The sequence below is a fragment of the Dreissena polymorpha genome, chromosome 13 (assembly GCF_020536995.1).
Source record: "Dreissena polymorpha isolate Duluth1 chromosome 13, UMN_Dpol_1.0, whole genome shotgun sequence".
Taxonomy (NCBI): domain Eukaryota; kingdom Metazoa; phylum Mollusca; class Bivalvia; order Myida; family Dreissenidae; genus Dreissena; species Dreissena polymorpha.
This window is the reverse complement of record NC_068367.1, coordinates 17,482,626-17,503,368: the sequence shown is the minus strand read 5'-3', so window position 1 is coordinate 17,503,368 and position 20,743 is coordinate 17,482,626. Positions and strand designations below refer to the sequence as shown.

The following is a 20,743-nucleotide window of genomic DNA, read 5'->3' as shown; positions in this document are numbered from 1 at the left end:
GGTGATTTTTTGTGTAAATTAGTGTAAATAAGTACTGCATTTGTGCCTATTACATTTATTGCAACATTTATTTCCAATAATGCAAAGCTAATTGTTTTAATTAATAACTGATCCATAACTGATCACAGGGGAAAGATCACAGTAACTGGGCAAATAAGCGAAACTTTCTGGTTTTGTATAAAAACAAAACATAATCAAAATATATTTATTTTGTGGTTTTTCTAATTTGCTTATTTAGTGGAGAATCAATGTAGTACCATATTTGACAACCTATCGCGCAAGCAAGTTTATTGGAAGGCGTAGTGGTACGAAAACGTACAATTTATTAGTTTATTAATAGACGTATAATAACGATTGCTATACACAACTTCACCAAATAGCAGTATATAAATTATGTCAGCCGGAATAGCTCAGTTGGGAAAGCGTTAGACTGAAGTTGTTTACGCAACAATCATCTAAAGGCCCCCGGTTCAATCCTGGGTTCCGGCACGAACGGAACAGTTAGGCCGCTGACAATTTTTTTCAGTCAGGTTAATAAATATAATAAAGCTTTATTTTATGTAGACATTTTAAAATCCAATTTACTTCAATTGGACATTTTTATTGAAAAAATTAATGGATGCCGCGTGGTGACAACATTAATTTCGTACATCACTTAAATATCTTATAAAAAAATACACGTGTTTTTATATTAACAAATAAATGCAAACAACACATTGAATATTCATGTATTTTTTTGGTTGTCTATCATAGGCCCTAAGTACTATCCCTACCACATATAGAGCGCGAAGCGCGACATGTATTATTGATTGTTACAATGAGTTGCGACAAAGGAAGCAGCCGCTTATCAAGGAGGAGCTGTGTCCCAGCAACCCGTTTCTCTAGAGTCAAGCACTCCTCTGAGTTTGTTTTTTTTAAGAACCACATATAGAGCGCGAAGCACGACACATATTACTATCCAGGTTGTATGGGCCCTTTAGCATTATCCGACTATTACGTCCATAGTTATCTTCTTTAGAATTTGAGAAATTTTGAAATCGTTGTTCGAAGTCCAAAATTTTCATCCGATCGTTCCCAAACTTGCACAGGTTTTTTTTATCAATGAGGAGCCAACCCAAACTCTATATGAGCAATATCGGACCATAAGTCCAGAATTATGTCTCTTTGAATTGAAAAATAAAAATGAAAAACTGCTTGGTTAGGTGATTATGTCAATATTTTTCATCAGATTCTTTCCAAACTTACAGTGTCTTCATATCAATGAGCATTTTTTTTACCTTATTTAAAATCAGAAACGTCGGGGACAATAAGTCCAGAATTTTTTTCTATTAAATTTGACAAAATAAACAATTTCCACTTGTTTAAAAGATTTCACAACTTTTGTCTGAATCTTTCCAAACTTGTTAAGTGTTTTTATATCAGTATTACTCGAACCCTATTGAAAATGATGAATATCGGAGCGATAAATCTTTTATGATCTTTTACTGAATTTCAAAGTATTGTGAAATGCAGCTTCTTTATGCAATTTACAGTTTTCATTCAATTTTTTTTCAAACTTTTACAGTTGGATTTTCATTTAGTTTTTATATCAATGAGTACTCAACTCCTTTCATAAATGAGCAACGTAAGAATAAGTTCAGAATCATCTCCCCTTGAAGTTGAGAAAAATATGAAATTCCGCTTACAAGATGAAGCAGATTTTTAAAAACCTACACAGTTCTGTTCCATTAATGAAAACTGCACACGGATGCCAGTAAAAAAAAAGAAAGAAACCAATGTAAATTAAATGAACTATGAAATATTTGGGGGTTACAACACAAAATCATAGATAATGGTTATTTGGGGGTTATAACACAACATCATAAATAATGGTTATTTGGGGGTTATAGCACAAAATTATAGATAATGGTTATACCAGTATCTTTTTCTATTTTGTTTAAAATAATCGGCCAATATATTAATATTTACAGTAGAAAAAAAATCGTTCCATGTAACTTCATTGAGTGCCTTTTACACTGGAATTCCCGACGCCCTTTGATGCTGGTTTTAGATAATGGTTTATTTTGATTCTGTTTGACTCTTCTGTTTGAAATATAATCATGTTGTTGTGCCACTTGCTTGCTAATTGGCTACTAAGGGCTGCTTCATGTTGATTTGGTGTGTTCATTGCAGTGTGATGAACTTGTCTTTTTATTTGTAATCCTTCATTTTAAAATGAATGAAAGAATGCGTACTGCAAATAAAATTGAGTAATTTTCCATAAAGAAGAGTAAATTTTAATGAAATCAAATAAATACATTCCAGTAATAGTTCGCTTTTTATTAATCGCAATATTTCCAGCATTTTGTTGCTAAGAATACACACATAAGTACTTGGAAACCACACACTGCTCTGTAACAGTTCAGTAATTGACAATGTGTCGTCCATCACTACTCTGTAACAGTTCAGTAATTGACAATGTGTCGTCCATCACTACTCTGTAACAGTTCAGTAATTGACAATGTATTGTCCATCACTACTCTGTAACAGTTCAGTAATTGACAATGTGTTGTCCATCAATACTCTGTAACAGTTCAGTAATTGACAATGTGTTGTCCATCACTACTCTGTGACAGTTCAGTAATTGACAATGTGTTGTCCATCACTACTCTGTAACAGTTCAGTAATTGACAATGTGTTGTCCATCACTGCTCTGTAACTGTTGAGTAATTGACAATGTCTCGTCCATTGAAGCTTTATGAGCCCAAGCCTCAGACAGATCCAGCCAAGAATCTGCGTATAGTCCGTGAGCACATCAAGAGAGCCTGCTACCACACGGGCATTCTGGCTAAACCCTCCGTCCTTCTGGTACATGAGGACTTGGGCATAGACTGTCTGGCAGATGTGGCAGCCGTCATGGCAGAGGGTGAGTACAAGGCCATGCTAGTGTCTTGAGGTGAGTACGAGGTCATGTTAGTGTCTGGAGTGTGAGTACGAGGCCATGTTAGTGTCTTGAGGGTGAGTACGAGGCCATGCTAGTGTCTCGAGGGTGAGTACGAGGCCATGTTAGTGTCTGGAGTGTGAGTACGAGGTCATGTTAGTGTCTCGAGTGTGAGTATGAGGCCATGTTAGTGTCTCGAGGGTGAGTACAAGGCCATGTTAGTGTCTCGAGGGTGAGTACGAGGTCATGTTAGTGTCTCGAGGGTGAGTACAAGGCCATGTTAGTGTCTCGAGTGTTAGTACGAGGCCATGTTTGTGTCTCGAGGGTGAGTACGAGGCCATGTTAGTGTCTCGAGGGTGAGTACGAGGTCATGTTAGTGTCTCGAGGGTGAGTACGAGGCCATGTAAGTGTCTCGAGGGTGAGTATGAGGCCATGTTAGTGTCTCGAGGGTGAGTATGAGGTCATGTTAGTGTATCGAGTGTGAGTACGAGGCCATGTTAGTGTCTCGAGGGTGAGTACGCGGCCATGTTAGTGTATCGAGTGTGAGTACGAGGCCATGTTAGTGTCTCAAGTGTGAGTATGAGGCCATGTTAGTGTCTCGAGGGTGAGTACAAGGCCATGTTAGTGTCTCAAGGGTGAGTAAGAGGCCATGTTAGTGTCTCGAGGGTGAGTACAAGGCCATGTTAGTGTCTCGAGGGTGAGTACGAGGCCATGTTAGTGTCTCGAGGGTGAGTACGAGGCCATGTTAGTGTCTCGAGGGTGAGTATGAGGCCATATTAGTGTCTCATCAAAGTACATATGGGCCTTGCTCTGGAAAATGGAGCTTTATGGATATGCATCATTTTTAATTTACTTTCCTATTTTACAAATGATCATTTACTCTATGTTTCAGGTATTTAAGAATAAATTAGCCTCATTCTGGGAAAACGGGGCTTAATGCATGTGTACATGCTAAGCAGGGACAACAGTTTGGACCATGACGGAATTTTCGTCCACAAGAGATTTCCTTCAAAGGAAAATTTCATAAAAGCAGAAAGTGTTGCCCAAAGTGTCGTCCCTGATAAGCATTGCTTTGCCTTGTGACCATGTCAAATTTCTTACATGCCAGTTTCTCATGATGTGTTTTATGTTAGTGTCTTAGGAATAATGTCTGTTGGCTATGTCTCAATGCTTTTCTCTGGATGATGCTTCATGGCTAGGTCTCATCTCTGTCTTTAATGGTCATGTCTTATGTTCATTTATGTATTGATCTTGTATTGATATGATTATGCTTCATAGTTTGTTGTACACTTGTAGCCTGGGAATGAATGAATAAACATGTAGCCACATATGCTTTACATTATTTTAATTTCAGTGGCTAAACTACACTTTACATCCTTCATGAAAAGTTTGAGCACAATTTCTGACTGTATTTATGTGCCACGGTTTAGTCTCATTACAATGTGTGACCCACTTTAATGACTGTGTCATGTGTTAAGCCACTGACGTGCTGCCTGCAGGTACCAGCCCGGACCTATACACTGAGTCTTAAGACTATGTCTGTTGGCTACAGCTTATGACTTTTCTCTGGATCATGCTTCATGGCTATGTCTCAACCCATAAACATGTCTTATGATCATATTTCATTACTAATTCTCATGACCTACATGTACATTAATGTTTAAGAAACAACAATAAAATCGAAGCCTGAAGTCAATGATTTTTTGTGTACAATGTAAAAACAAGTTACAAATGATTGTCAATATGCAGGTACCAGTCCGGGCCTGTACACGGAGGATGAGATGCAGGCCATTGTGAGCCAGATGATGCCTGGGGGAGTACAGACCAAGCGGGTTGACAAGATTGAGCAGGCCTTTGAGAGGTTCATCAAGCGTATCAAGCAACACCTGCATGTCATTGTCTGCCTCAGCTACAGGGGTGAGTGTTTGGTTGTTTACGGTTGATACTTTTCTTTCTGTGATAACCTCTCTCTTTTTCTTTTTTTCTTCTTTGGGGGGGGGGGGGGGGGGGGGTAGGGGGGTGGTAGGAAAACTATTTCTCCAATAGAATTTCTTCCAAGTTGGTGTCAAATATGTTTCAGATTCTTAAAAATATGTTGTGAAATATTAACAATTCTATAATTAGACTTTGAATTATGACTGTATTATGCAGGCATCGAGATGTTTTCTAAGATGGGACTTTTCATTTCTATTAATTTGTCCAGTTATAATCTTGTTGTACTGCTGATCAATGTATTTCCTTACATGGGACAGTAAACTTCTAAGCATAGGTTAACTTTTCAAAAGTTTATTTTAACACAAACATGTCCAAGTGTGTCCGAGTGATAAAGGGTTAATTTAACAAAATGCTAGTGCTGTTTGCATACTGCAGGTAATAGCTTCAGCTCCAACTTCAAGTCACTGCACACTGTGATGTCTCGCTACCCAAACCTGATCAAGTACTCGAGCTGTGTGGACCACTACCAGCCCTGGCCGTATGACGCTTACGTGAAGATTGCACGCGTCTGGCTGCAGGATGAGCGCTCTAGGGTATGGGATTTGTAATTAGTTGATTAGTTGATTGTAAAAATGTTACATTCATGGATAATGAGAATTAAGTATTCTGACTGAGAAAGCGTTCTTGTTATTCTTCTAAAAAACAACATAATCGTTGTACAGATTTTGTGATTATTTGCAAAAACATCTTGGTACATGTTTTTCCTTGACAAATTAAAAACTTGAAATTGGTTTGGCTTTACATCAGGCTTTCAATACATACTTATCAAATACAAAGTTTAATACCGCTCCATTCTATCTGAAAAATGCAAATTCCTGAAAAAATATGTCAGACATTTTCATGAATTTATTCCTGATCCATATTTGTCGTATACATCAATTCCTGATCAATGAATGTCTTTTGCATCCATTCCCCATTTACTCTTGTCTTATGTATATCCAGTCCTGATCAACATATATCTTTTGAATCCCACCTAATCTTACATCTCCTTCATACCCATATCTTATTCATCCATTACAGATCAACACACGACATGTTTTAATGTCATAAATACGTTCCCTGCTATCTTATAGCTTTCTCCTTTCCAAGGGTAATTAACTCATCCGGCATTTTAACTGGGAATCAGCCACCTTACTGTAATACAGGCCATGCTAAACATAGTGAACATAGTGAATTTAACTTAAACAATTTGTTTTTCTCTTGCTGCAGGTGCACGTTGCCTGGCACCCCACGAAGCGTGAGGATCAGATGGAGATGACTGCGTGCGCCATGGCCTATGTGCACCTGTCTGCCAAGGTGGCCCTCGAGAGACAGTACTGCCACCAGAGAGATCCACTCAGGTTCTTCTCTCCACTCACCTACATGGAGTTCGTGCACATCTTCAGAATTGTGTGCGCCTACATTGTCAAGAAGGAAACTGTAAGTGTGCCTCCCTGAGCAGTGGGTTTTATAGCCTTATTGTGGAGCCAGCTAGATTTAAAGCTCAATATAGCTGTGTACTTGATTTGCGTGAGTGCGTGCATCCGAGTTCGTTTCATCTGTAAATGTGTCACTCTTCTTGCAATTTTATAATAACATTTTATTAGCTTATTTTTTAAAAACAATTATGAGCTATTGTCATCACCTTGGCGTCGGCGTCTGGTTAAGTTTTGCGTTTAGGTCCACTTTTCTCATAAAGTATCAATGCTATTACATTCAAACTTGGTACACTTACTAACTATCATGAGGGAACTGGGCAGGAAAAGTTTGATAACTCTGGCTTGCATTTTGACAGAATTATGTGCCCTTTTTTATACTTAGAAAATTGAAAATTTTGGTTAAGTTTTGTGTTTAGGTCCATTTTATTCCTGAAATATAGAAGCTATTGCTTTCATACTTGCAACACTTTCTAACTATCATAAGGGGACTGTGCAGGCAAAGTTATGTAACTCTGACTGGCATTTTGACAGAATAATGTGCCCTTTTTATACTTAGAAAATAGAAAATTTGGTTAAGTTTTGTGTTGAGGTCCACTTTATTCCTAAAGTATCAAAGCTATTGCTTTCATACTTGCAACACTTACTAACTATTGTAAGGGGATTGTGCAGACAAAGTTATGTAACTCTGACAGGCATTTTGATGGAATTATGGGCCCTTTATACTTAGAAAATTGAAAATTTGGTTAAGTTTTGTGTTTTGGTCCACTTAAGTATCATAGATATTGCTTTCATACTTGGAACACTCGCAAACTATCATAAGGGGATAGTAAAAGACAAGTTGCATAACTCTGGTTGTCATTTTTACGGAATTATGGCCCTTTGAAAATATGGTTAAATTTTGTGTTTAGATCCACTTTACTTCTAAAGTATCAAGGCTATTGTTTTCAAACTTCAAATACTTTCATGCTATCATGAGGGTACTGTACCTTGCAAGTTGAATTTTACCTTGATTTTTGAATGACCTTGACTCTTAAGGTCAAATTATTAAACTTTGCTAAAATTGCCATAACTTCTTTATTTATTATTAGATATTTATTATTAGATTTGATTGATACTTTGACAAAACAACTCTTACCTGACATACCACAATAGACTCCACCCAAACCATCCCCCACACCCCCTCCCCCCAAATCCCCCCCCCCCCCCCCCAAATTTATTTTTAAAGATCATCTAATAAATGACCACCACACCCTTACACTATACCCCCTCACCCTCCTAAACATGGTTAAAAAACACAAATATTTATTTTTATTATTTTATTTTTGAAATACCGTCCAACCATCCCACCCAAGAATCCCCCCCCCCCCAAAAAAAAAACACACCCCCACACTATACACCCCTCTCCACTCCACCCCTACCTCCTTTGTGATTGAAATTGAGATAGGTCCCTTCACCTATAAAAAGAAAAATAGATGAGCGGTCTGCACCCGCAAGGCGGTGCTCTTGTTAATACATTGCAACTATCAAAGATTATATGTCATGTGTAGTACCCATCTTACTACCTGCAAGGTTCATACTTAGAGGTCATAGGTCCGTATAACATCAGTCTCCATACCAAGTACCTAGCCAATAAATTTAGGCCAATACAGAAAATGTGCCTAATTCAATTCAGGCAAATATGAAATGACAAATCTTTAGTTGAGATAAAACATATAACACTGCCTTATTTTTTTAAAGACACTCTTGTAAAGAAGTAATAAAATCTTCTTTTAATTAGATATTTCTTTTCACTTATAAATTACTAAGAAGTTACCCACACCGGAAACATCCTGAATCAATTTGTAACTCTTACAATTTGACTTTATGCCTTAAAAAAATCAATTAAACTGTTAACAAATCTTTAATAACTCAATAAGAGGGTTAATTTAAACAATCTTTTTGCAAATTATCACTTCCTCGATACAAGAATTCGTTGAAACGATCTTCAGGGCAACATCCACAAGCATGAGAGGGCCCTTGCCAAGGTCAACGAGGCATTTGGCAGCATTGACGACTTCCGCCGTGAGGTCTCCAACCTGAGTCCCCAGCACAAGGCTGCCACAGAGGAGATCAAGGGACTGGTGCAGGAAGTAGAAGCTCAGAAACAGGAGTACATTGCGGTATGCAGTCTATTTGACAGGAATAGTAAGTCCGCACAAGATAATCAGGGACGATGGTTTCCGCTTTTGTGGTATTTTTTTGTTTGAAGGAAGCCTCTTTGAAGCAAAATCCAGTCTAGGCGGAAAGAGTCATCCCTATAAGTCTTCACAGACTGCACTTGCTAACCTGGGCGACACTACGCACATGTTTGAAGCCCAGTTTTCACTGCTTTTGCTGATCCTTGTTGGTGTGTCAGTATAAAATTAAAACAAGAAAGAGTCTTACTTGAGCCCAATATAAATCGGCAAGTCTCTGGGAAAAAAACGGGCTTATACTTGACCATAACATAATGTCCAGATTAGCCTGTGCAGTCTGCACAGACTTATTAGGGAAGACACTTTAAAGGAAGTCTTTGCTGAAGGAGAAACCAGTCTAGATTAGCTTGTGCGGACTGCAACTTTGGCATGACTTTATAGTAGATAGGGTAGCTGCTGACCAGACTGCCAGTTGCGCAAGTTGGTCTTGAATTAGCTGTTGCATGTGGCATAAGACCCATTTTTGCATGGCGCAGGTCATGTATTGAGTTGTGTGGTGGGAGTTGCGATTAGTACTACTGTGAGTATAAAGTGAGGACACAGCTGCTGCAAGCAGTGGTTATCGTAATTTCTAAAAAGTGTGATTGCTTCAAAGCATTCAGAGAACAAATATTGAAACTTCTTAGTTGTCATGTATACAAAGCAATGATTGTTATTGTTTTGAAATTGGACAGAGTGTAAAGAGGTAATTTAAAATAATATTTTGTATTTTCCTAAACTATAAAGCATGGAGTTACATTCTTTGATAGACATACAGGTCATTGTTTGTCTCCCCCTGTGTTCTGCAGGCCCTGGACAAGTGCAAGGAGCAGGAAGTGTTGATAGAGGAGCTCCAGGGGCCGCTGGAACGACTCAGGAAGGACGCCCAGTCAGAGTTTGACAAGGTACACCATCTGAGTATTGTTCCACAACTTACTAGATTTTGAGCTTTTCCTAAGCCTTAACCATTTGCCAGTCAGATACGCATTAGGTCCGGTTTGTAGTCCTTTAGAAAATCAAATTAAATTAGAGACCTTTCTTAAGTGATTCAAGTCTTAAAAGCCTTTTTCCAACCCTAAGATATTGCAGCAACAGGGAGCATAAAACCTGAACAGCCTGCGAGTTACTTGCAGACTATCCTGGATTTATGGTGGTTGCATATAGCCACTTTCATTTTGCTTCTGAAAGTTTTTACCTTAAACTTATCTAAATCTTATTTTAGTTTATGTAATCAATGGTAAATTTGTACTAGCATTTTCATTTGTCAAAAATTGAAGAAAAGACTAAAGTTGAGTTTGAGAAGTTTTTTTGTAAATAGGCTGATTTTGTATTGTTACTGTTTCCATCCCCATACTTAGTAAGAGAAGACTGCTTAAAAGTCTTGTGCTGCAACTTTCTTTTTTCAGGCAGTTTTGAGAACGGTGATTACTAAGCATTAAACCAATTACAAACCGAAGTTGACCAGGTTTTATTTTATTTTGTAATTGATCACATTGTTTTTTCCCGAATTTGTTTGAAATGATTATGGTATATTAAAATGATATTTATTAATTTATTCAAAGAGCATATTTACCAGTATCTTCTTTGAATGTCATTTGCATGTCTTTAATATGTCATTTTCATGTCTTCTTCCTTCAATTATTATCTTTAGCTGAAATTTAAGGAGAAACATTAATGTGTTTATAGGTTGCATTTAATAAGTAACATGCTAAAGCACCATTATATTTGTGTTTTTGTTTTGCCCAGTTCAAAAAATTTAAGGAAGACCATGGATTTGCTGATTACTACACACCCACTCAGTACCGGGTAAAATCAAGCACTTGAGTGTGGGTAGGGTAAAATCAAGCACTTGAGTGTGGGTAGGGTAAAGCCAAACACTTGAGTGTGGGTGGGGAAAAACCAATCACTTGAGTGTGGGTTGGATTAAAACAAGCACTTGAGTAAGGGTCTGGTAAAACCAAGCACTTGAGTGTGGGTTGGGTTAAAACAAGCACTTGAGTAAGGGTCTGGTAAAGCCAAACACTTGAGTGTGGGTTGGGTTAAAACAAGCACTTGAGTAAGGGTCTGATAAAACCAAGCACTTGAGTGTGGGTTTGGTAAAAAAACAAACACTTGAGTGTGTGTCAGGTAAAACCAAGCTTCTGAGGGTGGGTCAGGTAAAACCAAGCACTTGATTGTTGGTAGGGTAAAACCAAGCACTTGAGTGTTGGTCCGGTAAAACCAAGCACTTGAGTGTGGGTCCGGTAAAACCAAGCAATTGAGCGTGGGTCAGGTAAGCAAAGCACTTGAATAAGTTAGTCAACTGTTATGGGCTGCACTCCAAAATTTTAGGGCCATAAGTCTGTTTTCAACATTGCAACCATAGCAACCTCAGCAGATTATTAAATCTATATTTTCACTGCTCCCGGTGATAGTGTTCTTTCGGATATTAGACTCGCGTATGAAATTTGGTACAAAATATACTTCTTGTTCCTTTTAGGCATGTTTTCATACTTTCAACTTTAACTGAAGGTTTGGGTCTGATTTATTTGATTTTATATTGTTTTATTATTCCCCTATCGAGTAACAGGAGAAAGATGTTGACTTCCTGTCTGTCAGTGTGTCAGTGATTCTGTATGTTAGTCCGAATTTGAATCCTGCCATAAATAAGAAAGCATGTAAGGTTGATGACACTTGATATATACAGATAGAGGGCTAAATGGAGAATTTATAGGTTACTAAAAATTAAAATCAGGATCCTGCATGTGACAACTCAAAAAGTACTTGAGCTAGGTTTATGACACTGTTTTGGATCCTGTTTTTACTGTGACAACAGAAGCTGTTACATGTGCTTAAATAAAGTGTGGGCTATTCTGCAATAATTACGACACATGCTTTTAGCTTGATAAAGGACTGCGATTTTTCTGTGGCAACACACTTGTTTATAGAAAAATGAAAAATACTTGTGTATTGGTCTTAATAATATATCTGTAGCAATGCACTTGTTTATAGAAAAATGAAAATTACTTGTGTATTGGTCTTAAAAATATATCTGTGGCAACTCACTTGTTTATAGAAAAATGAAAAATATTTGTGTTTTGGTCTTAATAATATATTTCAGAACAACATCTGATTATATATACAAAAAAGGAAATAAATTGTGGGCTATACTGCAATAAGTATGGTACACACGTTTTTGAAAACAGTTGTGGCCAATACTTTTTTTAAATCACACAGTGATACAATAATGCAAATGCTTAAACTTGCCCTAGACAAATCTGATATAAATAGGAACTCAATCTCCAGTACTAAGCTGTGATAAAAATATCTTTTTTATTTATAAAATACCAAAAAAGAATCTAATTTGATGTCAGAATTCCGTGCAATTATTCAAATGCTGTTCGAATTGTTTCAGATCTGGGCAGGGTTTGTGTCTATGTTAAATCTTGTTGTATGAAACGATCATGTGATCGTGTTGTGATGCCACACTTCTTGTGTACATGTAGTAGAATGTTGTTTTGTTTTGTTCCGAGGAACACTTTGTCAGTGAATGCTACATCAGTGCGTCTACTCATGAGGATTATTGTCAGTGAATGCTACATCAGTGCGTCTACTCATGAGGATTATTGTCAGTGAATGCTACATCAGTGCGTCTACTCATGAGGATTAAAAAACTATTTAAAAGAGCACACAAACAAAAGTATTTTATGAAGTTAAATTAAAAACAAGATGTAGACTATATTTGCAGATATTAACATGATTGAAAGCTTTGTCTAAAAGTGAGAAATATCCATGCAATATAATCTCCAGATTGATCACAGCATTCATTAGCATACATTATTGTATTTTGTTTAAGGAAAGGTACTTAGATCAAACCTGTAATAATGATCTGTTTTATGGTGAAATAATATTTATTTTTTTTAAGAAAAAGTTCCATTTTTGTTTGTTTTGAACGGTGTCATGGTACAGCAATAGATGGTATCAATGTCTGTGTTCACCTTTCCACACTTCCTGACATATTACACCGGTTGTGTTGCATGATTTTAACTTTTGACTTTACATTTTGGTATTGTATGTTGTTACAAAAGGACATTAATGTACAAACACCAAATACAAGAAATAATTGTTAAGTTCTGATAATAAAGCGGTTGGCATCTATTAAATAACAATAATAATAATAATATTGTTATTATCATTATTATGAGCATCTTTATACAAACTACAAGGGCTGTTATCAATTATAATCATCCTTATTTTTATGATTTGAGCCACACTTTTGGAAATAGGGTTTAAATGAATATGCGTAAAGTGTCGTCCCATTTTAGCCTGTGCAGTCAGCACATGCAAAGTACGGATGACATTTTTTGCGTTTACTTGATTTTTGTTAAGAATAGACTTACCTTAACCCTTTACCACTTAGATACGTATTTTCACGCATTTGAAGTCCCTTAAAAAGTTATATGTGATTAAAGACCTTTCTTACTAGATTCAAGTTTTTAAGGCTTCATCTCCAAACCTTAGATATTGATGAGCAGCAAACAGCATAAAAACCTGAACAGACTGCGTGTTACTCGCAGGCTGTTCTGGTTTTATGCTGTTTGTACATAGCCATTTTAACTTTGTTTATAAGTGGTAAAAGGTTAAAATAAACACACTATTAAAACGGTAAGTGTCATCCGTAATAAGCCTATGCATACTGCTTAGGCTAATTTGGGACTACACTTTACGTATTAAACAACATTTTCACAGAACAAGACTCATTTGTATCATTGTGTTCCGCAGCTGAACCCGAACTACAAGGCGGCAATCTCGGCACTGAGCGCTCTGAACCGACAGGATCTTGATGAGGTGAAGAGTTTCCGTGCGCCACCAGAGCTTGTAAAATACGTTGTCTACGCCCTCTGTCTGCTCTTTGATAAGCCACAGGAGTAAGCACTATATTTGAGCTTGCATGTTTTAAAATAAACCACTTTGGTATAAACTTGGTTGATTTCAGCTTTGCAGGAATAAAGGTGTCCTATGCAGTAAAATGACATAATAGGTCGCAGATGTGTAAAGGATATGGTGTCCGCCTAGCAACCGGGATGTCACAGGTTCGATCCCCTCCGTGGGAGTGTTCTTTAGATCTTCCCTAAAGACACCAAGTACTGGTTCTAGGCCCAGGAAACGGACTCGAGAGCGTTTATATAAGTCTCAGGCTTTCGATGCAATCAAGCTAAAATATATAGATTTAAACTTAAATTACATCATATTGTTTAGTTTCATGTCATAATTTATTAATTATACCCCCACAAACGAAGTTTATGAGGGTATATAGGAGTGAACTTGTCTGTCGGTCGGTCGGTTGGTCGGTCGGTCTGTCGGTCCGTATTAAGTGTCCGCTCTCTAATTCAAGTAGTTTTCATCCGATCTTCACCAAACTTGGTCAGAAGTTGTATCTACATGATGTCTAGGCCAAGTTCGAACATGGGCCTTGCCAGGTCAAAAACTAGGTCAGGGGGTCACTTAGTGCGTTTTAAACATTCAGCATGTTGTCTGCTCTCTAATTCAAGTAGTTTTCATCTGATCTTCACCAACTTGGTCGGAAGTTGTATCCACATGATGTCTAGGCCAAAGTCGAACATGGGCCTTGCCGGGTCAAAAACTAGGTCACGGGGTCACTTAGTGCGTTTTAAACATTCAGCATGTTGTCAGCTCTCTAATTTAAGTAGTTTTCATCCAATCTTCACCAAACTTGGCCAGAAGTTGTATCCAGATGATCTTAGGGTCAAGTTCGAACATGGGCCTTGTCAGGTCAAAAACTTGGTCACGGGGTCACTTAGTGCATTTTTTAACATTCAGCATGGTGTCCTCTCTTTTATTCAAGTAGTTTTCATCCGATCTTCACCAAACTTGGTCAGAAGTTTCATCTAGATGGTCTGAAGGCCAAGTTGGAACATGGGCCATGCCAGATCAAAAACTAGGTCACAGGGTCACTTAGTATGTTTTACACATTGAGCATGGTGTCCGCTCTCTAATTCAAGTAGTTAACATCTGATCTTCACCACACTTGGTCAGAAGTTTTAACTAGATGATGTGTAGGTCAAGTTTGAACATGGGCCATGCCGGATCAAAAACTAGGTCACGGGGTCACTTATCGTGTTTTAAATCTCACCATGTTGTCCGCTCTCTAATTCAAGTAGTTTTTATCCAATCTTCACCAAAATTGGTCAGAAGTTGTATCTTGATAATGTCTAGGGCAAGTTTGAATATGGGTCATGCCGGGTCAAAAACTAGGTCACGGGGTATCTAAGTGCGTTTTAAACCTCCATGTTGTCCGCTCTCTAATTCAAGTAGTTTTCATCCAATCCTCACCAAACTTGGTCACAAGTTTTATCTACATGATCTCTAGGAAAAGTTTGAACATGGGCCATTCCGGCCTAAAACTAGGTCACGGGGTCACTTAGTGCGTTTTTTAACATTCAGCATGGTGTCCGCTCTCTAATTCAAGTAGTTTACATCTGATCTTCACCAAACTTGGTCAGAAGTTTTATGGAGATGATCTTAAGGCCAAGTTAGAACATGGGCCTTTCTGGGTCAAAAACTAGGTCAAGATGTCACTAAGTGCGTTTTAAAAATTGAGCATGGTGTCCGCTGTTTTTGGTGAAGACAACATGCAAAATATTATGTGTCAATGTGGCATGTGGGGGTATTAGTCATGTCTGTGACAAAGCTCTAGTTTGTTTGTTTTTCTAAAAAAACAACAACAAATACTACTCAATTTTTTTAAGAAAGTAATCAATAGATCTTTAGGTAAACATTAAACTAATGGAAGTTTATTATAGATAGATAGAACAAAAGGTAAATTTTGCATGCATTTAAGTAAATCATACAAAGAATACCTGATTAATGTTGATTACATTTTAATATCATAAATACTGACCTTCTATCTCATGCTTCTCTTTTCCAAGGGGAATTAACTCATCCGGAATTGTAACTGGGAACCGCCACCTCAATTCCGTAATACAGGCCAGGTTAAACATAGTGAAATGCGACCTAGCCAAAAATCTGTAACCAACCCTCAATATTCCTTCCGGATCGACCAGGTGTATACGTGTCTTACGGCTCTGAATTGAAAATTGTTTTTCAATTTATTTCACTTGGTTGATTAGGGTGTTGCATAGATAAATTGTGTTATTTATCTTTTTATTTCTCATTCAGATTAATTTGTGTGGATTTAATGGATTTTGTTTCATTTGTAAAAGGTAAGCCATGCGTGTTTTTATCGAACAATGGTTTATTTCTACCATGCTGGGTGTTTTCAGGCGCAAACGACCACGTGCAAAATGTGCTCTTCTAATACATTGCTAGAACGTGCAAAGCATGTTTTTCTAATGTGTTATGAGATCGTGCAAAGCGTGTTCTTCTATTGACAGATCTAATTGATCATCATTTTATTTTTCATCTGTTTTGAGTTAAACTTTTGTTTAATTTATGATCTACGGCAGTATTATTATAATTTTCATTATGGTCAAATAATGATTTTATGTGCCGTATGATAATCTGGTCTGTGACCAGTTTATGGTTGAATATGTTTTGCTCTTGTTTTTCATATATTCAACCACATGATTGTCGCAGAAACAAGAGTGGATAAATACCCGGTTACTTCGCAGACCATGGATGACAAGTTGCAGCATCAGTCACCAGGTATCGGGCACGATGGCGACCGTACTATGCTAAGTCTCTTAGACAGTCGGTCAACATAAGACCATATGGTGACACCCATCAGCCGGCTTTGCCCAATGGCATTGGTCAAGGACATCGACCAATGCCGGACCATTTGGCATCGGCCATACGGTCATTATCCGGTGACAACACTGGTCATGATATGACCGGTACATCATCAGGGACGTTGATCACGGACCTTTGGCTCTGCATTGATTGACGTCTGACCGGCCGGTCCAGTCACCGGTCCGGTCATGATATGACCGGCTGGTCATCGGTCCGGTCACCGGTCATGTCACCGGTCCGGTCATTGATCACCAGTCTGGACCGGTCACCGGTCATGTCACCGGTCCGGTCATTGATGACTGGTCCGGTCACTGGTCAACAGCCAGTCCGGTCACTGGTCATGTCACTGTTCAGGTCACGGGTCCGGTCATAGATCACCGGTCTGGTCCGGTCACCGGTCATGTCACTGGTCTGGTCCGGTCATTGATGACCTGTCCGGTCACTGGTAAACAGTCATCAGTTAGGCCTGTCACCGATAACACCAGTCACGGGCAAGAAGAAGCACTCGGTCGTCATCATTGGATTATTCTTCTTCCTCATATTCGTCATTGAATGCATCGTCTTCATCAAGGAGTAGACATCGGACACACTCTTCTTCGTCAAGCAGTTCTCATCGTGGCGGCTCTTGTAAGCGATCACGTCGTCACTCACGGAGACGGTATTCTAGAAGTTCTCGGTCTCATCGCAGCCGATCCACATCTGGACAGCGCAGCCGATCCAGATCTCGACATCGCAGGAAACATTATCAGATGACTTTGTGGATGGTCATTGTTCTGCACCAGATATTTCTATTCTGACACAGTTATATTATACCGGCCCGGTCCGGTCCGATCACCGATCACCGGACATCGGTCACCATTCATCAGTCATATCACCGATCACTGGTCACCGGTCAGAATAAGTAGTCGTTCATCATTATTGGACTATTCTTCCTCCTCTTCTTCATCATCGAATGAATCTTCGTCGTCTGCTTTAGTGATGTCTCATCGTCATCGGATTGGATTTTTGTCACGATCTTCTTTTTCGAGCAGTGCTTGACATCGATATCAGACCATATGGATTCCACCATTTTTCGGTCTTTAACTGGTAACGTCACTGGTCATATTATGACTGGTCCGTTCACCTGGCTACGGTTACCGGTCATTGACCGGTCCGGTTCGGTCACCAGTTACCAATCACCGGTATTCCACTGTGTTTTCATTGGTCAATTTTATAGTATCACGGGTATCGTCTCCATTACCTAGTTGTATACCCCTGGCTATGATTGTATTGAATACTATATTTTATGGATTCAACAATCTACATGACATTTTGTGTTTTTCAATACTGATGTTCTACTCGTGACCGTTGGTTACCAAATCATCTCCGCTGACTTGGTCTATGGTTGATTTTCCTGACCAGCTATCCATTCTGGTGCTGGTTATGACCTTCTAATACTAGAAGATTATGAAATACATATATCTGTTATTTCTACTTCTATCTCAACCGGCTACATGCAGACTACTGGTCTTGAAGATAGATCGGCTGAAGTGGGCTCAGAGTCTAGCATTGAGGTCAAACATTACTATTTGACCTCTATTAATTTATGTTCGAGACCCAAAGGATGAATTGTTTTAACCTCCTTTACCTGTCGGCTACAGACTTTGCAGTCAGTGTCACAGAACAGTTGGGACACATAAGTGACGCTAGCAGGATTAGCAAGACGACTTTTCGTATCTACTTCTGCTTTTCTATTGCTCCTACGACAGTGCATATTTTCAAGCCACTGGAATCAACAAGAGTTCTGATACATAGGATTGCCTATCAGATTGACCGCATGGCGGCTACAGTCTTGTAGATGGCTTGGGAGCTATTGAACTCAGATCTTAGATGCTAGGATCTGGAGGGACCTCATCTTAAAGTTCTTCTTCTATTACACTTCTGGCCATAACAGGCTGTCTTCCTATAACTGGTCATATTCCTTTCGGAATTCGTCCCGGTTAGGAGTCTTGAAGTTAATGGATTAATCAAGTCAGAATTGAAGACTTCCAAACATTCTACCGGCAAGGATGGACCCCCTTAAGGTTACTCCTAGGGTTTTCACCTTTTTCTGCCATCACACCTCCGATTCCGGAGGTACCACTGTCAATCATATTTCTGTACTTCACAAATCGAAGACTTCACGACCTGTATTCTCCAGGATTTTAAAGGCGCCTTTTATTGGTTCAACAAGAGGCTATAAACTTATAGATAGGTCATAAACTTATAAGTGTTAAACACTTTCCTATTCTACCAATTTTTAAGTGTGTTGGGAGTGGGAAAGTTCGGCTTGCCGTGATTTCTTTCCCCACTCATCCTTGACATATGGTTCCAGCCAACGGTCGGGTCACCGGTCTTTCTGCTGCGACGTCTTTTCTTACGTCCGTTTTAGCTTTATTTTTAAGTTAATTGTATTAATCTGGTGATAATTAAATGACACAGATTTCCATCTTTTTGTCATTATTTACCACTATTCAGTGGTGTTTAGATTATCTTGGCAAGAATATAGTTTATTCTCCCACAACCTTCCTTACATCTTATACAGATGTGAGCAGAGGTTCGGAACAATCATATAGAACAACGTATCTTGATTTTCTCAATTATGTGGTATCCTAATGAATATCACCTGCACATCTACATCTTAAAAGCAAAAATTCTTTTTAGCTGTTTTTCATTTACAACACATTTTCATGATTCCTTTGTGATGGTTTCAACTATCACACATCGGTTGTGGTTTACCTACAGACACGGAGGTGATCATATTATCACTCCTTGTATCTGGAAATCAGGAACTTATTCGTTCTTTGCAAGAACAACAAATTTTCTCTATTGTCTTACTCATACCAGGTCGTCTCAACGCCCTGTTGGACGTTTTGTCATGCAGTTCTTTCTGTTGAATTATTTTTCCGTTGGGTTCAAATAAATGATTGCGCATGCGCGGCAGTGATTTTGCAATGGCGTACAAAAATTGATGCATAGTATATCGATTGTTTATCATCTAACGCTAGTAATGAGCGTTATGCAATCGTAGATCGCAGTATATACTGGTATGCTGAACAACGTCAATTATGCAGTTCACAGAAATCGATCCAGCAGGGTGTGCGATTGTTATACATTCCTCCACTTGACATATACTGGAATATCTTGCCTCCTTGGTGAGTTTTTGGAATAACTGAGTTTTTGCCATACTTTCATGCAATATACTTAATGAACCACGGGATTATGGTCCTACAACCTTTTAAGTCTCCTGTACAATTATTTTCAGGAAACTTCTTCACAGGTCAAATACTGTAAACGTATAGAAATTTGTCGGTATGAAATTTCGTGGTTTAATAAAAAAACAACTAATTCGTTGACATGTAATTTCGTGGATTTCAAATTTTTGGGGAAGATTGACTGTCATAATAATTAAACTTTTCTTAAAACAACCAGAGTAATAATGAAGAATAATCTGCTAATGTGTGTTGACAGCAAGGTGTGTGATTAATGTGCACTGAAGCATGAAAGTGTTGCCGATAATTGTTGATAAGAGCGAATAAGCGGCGATCTTGTGGGTCCCTGCTCGCTAATTGCCATCAATGTTGTTTTGACAATATTTGCAATTCTCTTCTAAATCGTAGTAGTAGTAGTAACAATGGAGTAATAAGGTCCCGAAAATACAGGTGTGAAAACTGTTATGTCTCTTTTAACTTTAATTGGCATTAATTTACATATGTGATAAATCTGCAAACTGTTAATTTGACGACGTCAAGTAAAAGAGAACAATCGTTGATGTACAGTTTAAATTCGGTGCTTGATTTAAAAAGTATTATTACCCAAACTTTTATCAAGAAAACAACATATTGTATAACCTAGCATATCTCAATCAAATATCTCTGATAACCGAAAACAATAGAGAATGTCGGCAATGACATTCGGAAAGGACCGATTTCGGATTAAAAATGTAAAAATAATCGTTGGTACTTGAATTCGTGGTTCAGCGGAACAACGAAATCCACGAAAATTTGTACCACACGAAATTTAATGGTTTTACAGTATCATATCTCAGAGAGACATATTTTACTGATCCAAACATGCGCCACTACATGTCTGGCCATTATGTAGGTATCTCTACAGAAGAACGTTTTTTCTGTTAGAGTTTCAATCCTTGTTACTTGTGCAAGGATAACTCCATCAGAACTGTATAAAGGTTCTATGGAAATTCTTTTTTGACTGGGTATTAGAGAGCATAGTTAATACCTTAATCACTCCGCTAGATACATAGAGGGTTTTCTCATCTTTTTCCTGATGATAAGAAATTTGTTCTTTTCTTCATCAAAGGATAGAGATTATGCTTTCGTATACCTTGTTTTGTGTAAGTCATCACATCTCTGTGATGTCTTACCTATTTTGGAACTGATTCAAGCAATGGAACGTCAACACTATGTTTT

The 20,743-nt window shown here is 38.2% G+C and overlaps 1 protein-coding gene across 2 annotated transcripts in view; it reads left to right on the top strand.

Moving 5' to 3' along the window:
• Positions 1-20,743, top strand: part of LOC127855398 (dynein heavy chain domain-containing protein 1-like) — a 269,484-nt gene that overhangs the window by 170,556 nt on the left and 78,185 nt on the right. For both annotated transcript variants that reach the window (XM_052390924.1, XM_052390922.1), the window contains 7 exons: positions 2,734-2,905; positions 4,670-4,837; positions 5,291-5,448; positions 6,125-6,334; positions 8,322-8,492; positions 9,356-9,451; positions 13,308-13,453. In XM_052390924.1, the coding sequence (XP_052246884.1) occupies positions 2,734-2,905; positions 4,670-4,837; positions 5,291-5,448; positions 6,125-6,334; positions 8,322-8,492; positions 9,356-9,451; positions 13,308-13,453 (1,121 nt within the window). The remainder of the gene's footprint in view (positions 1-2,733; positions 2,906-4,669; positions 4,838-5,290; positions 5,449-6,124; positions 6,335-8,321; positions 8,493-9,355; positions 9,452-13,307; positions 13,454-20,743) is intronic.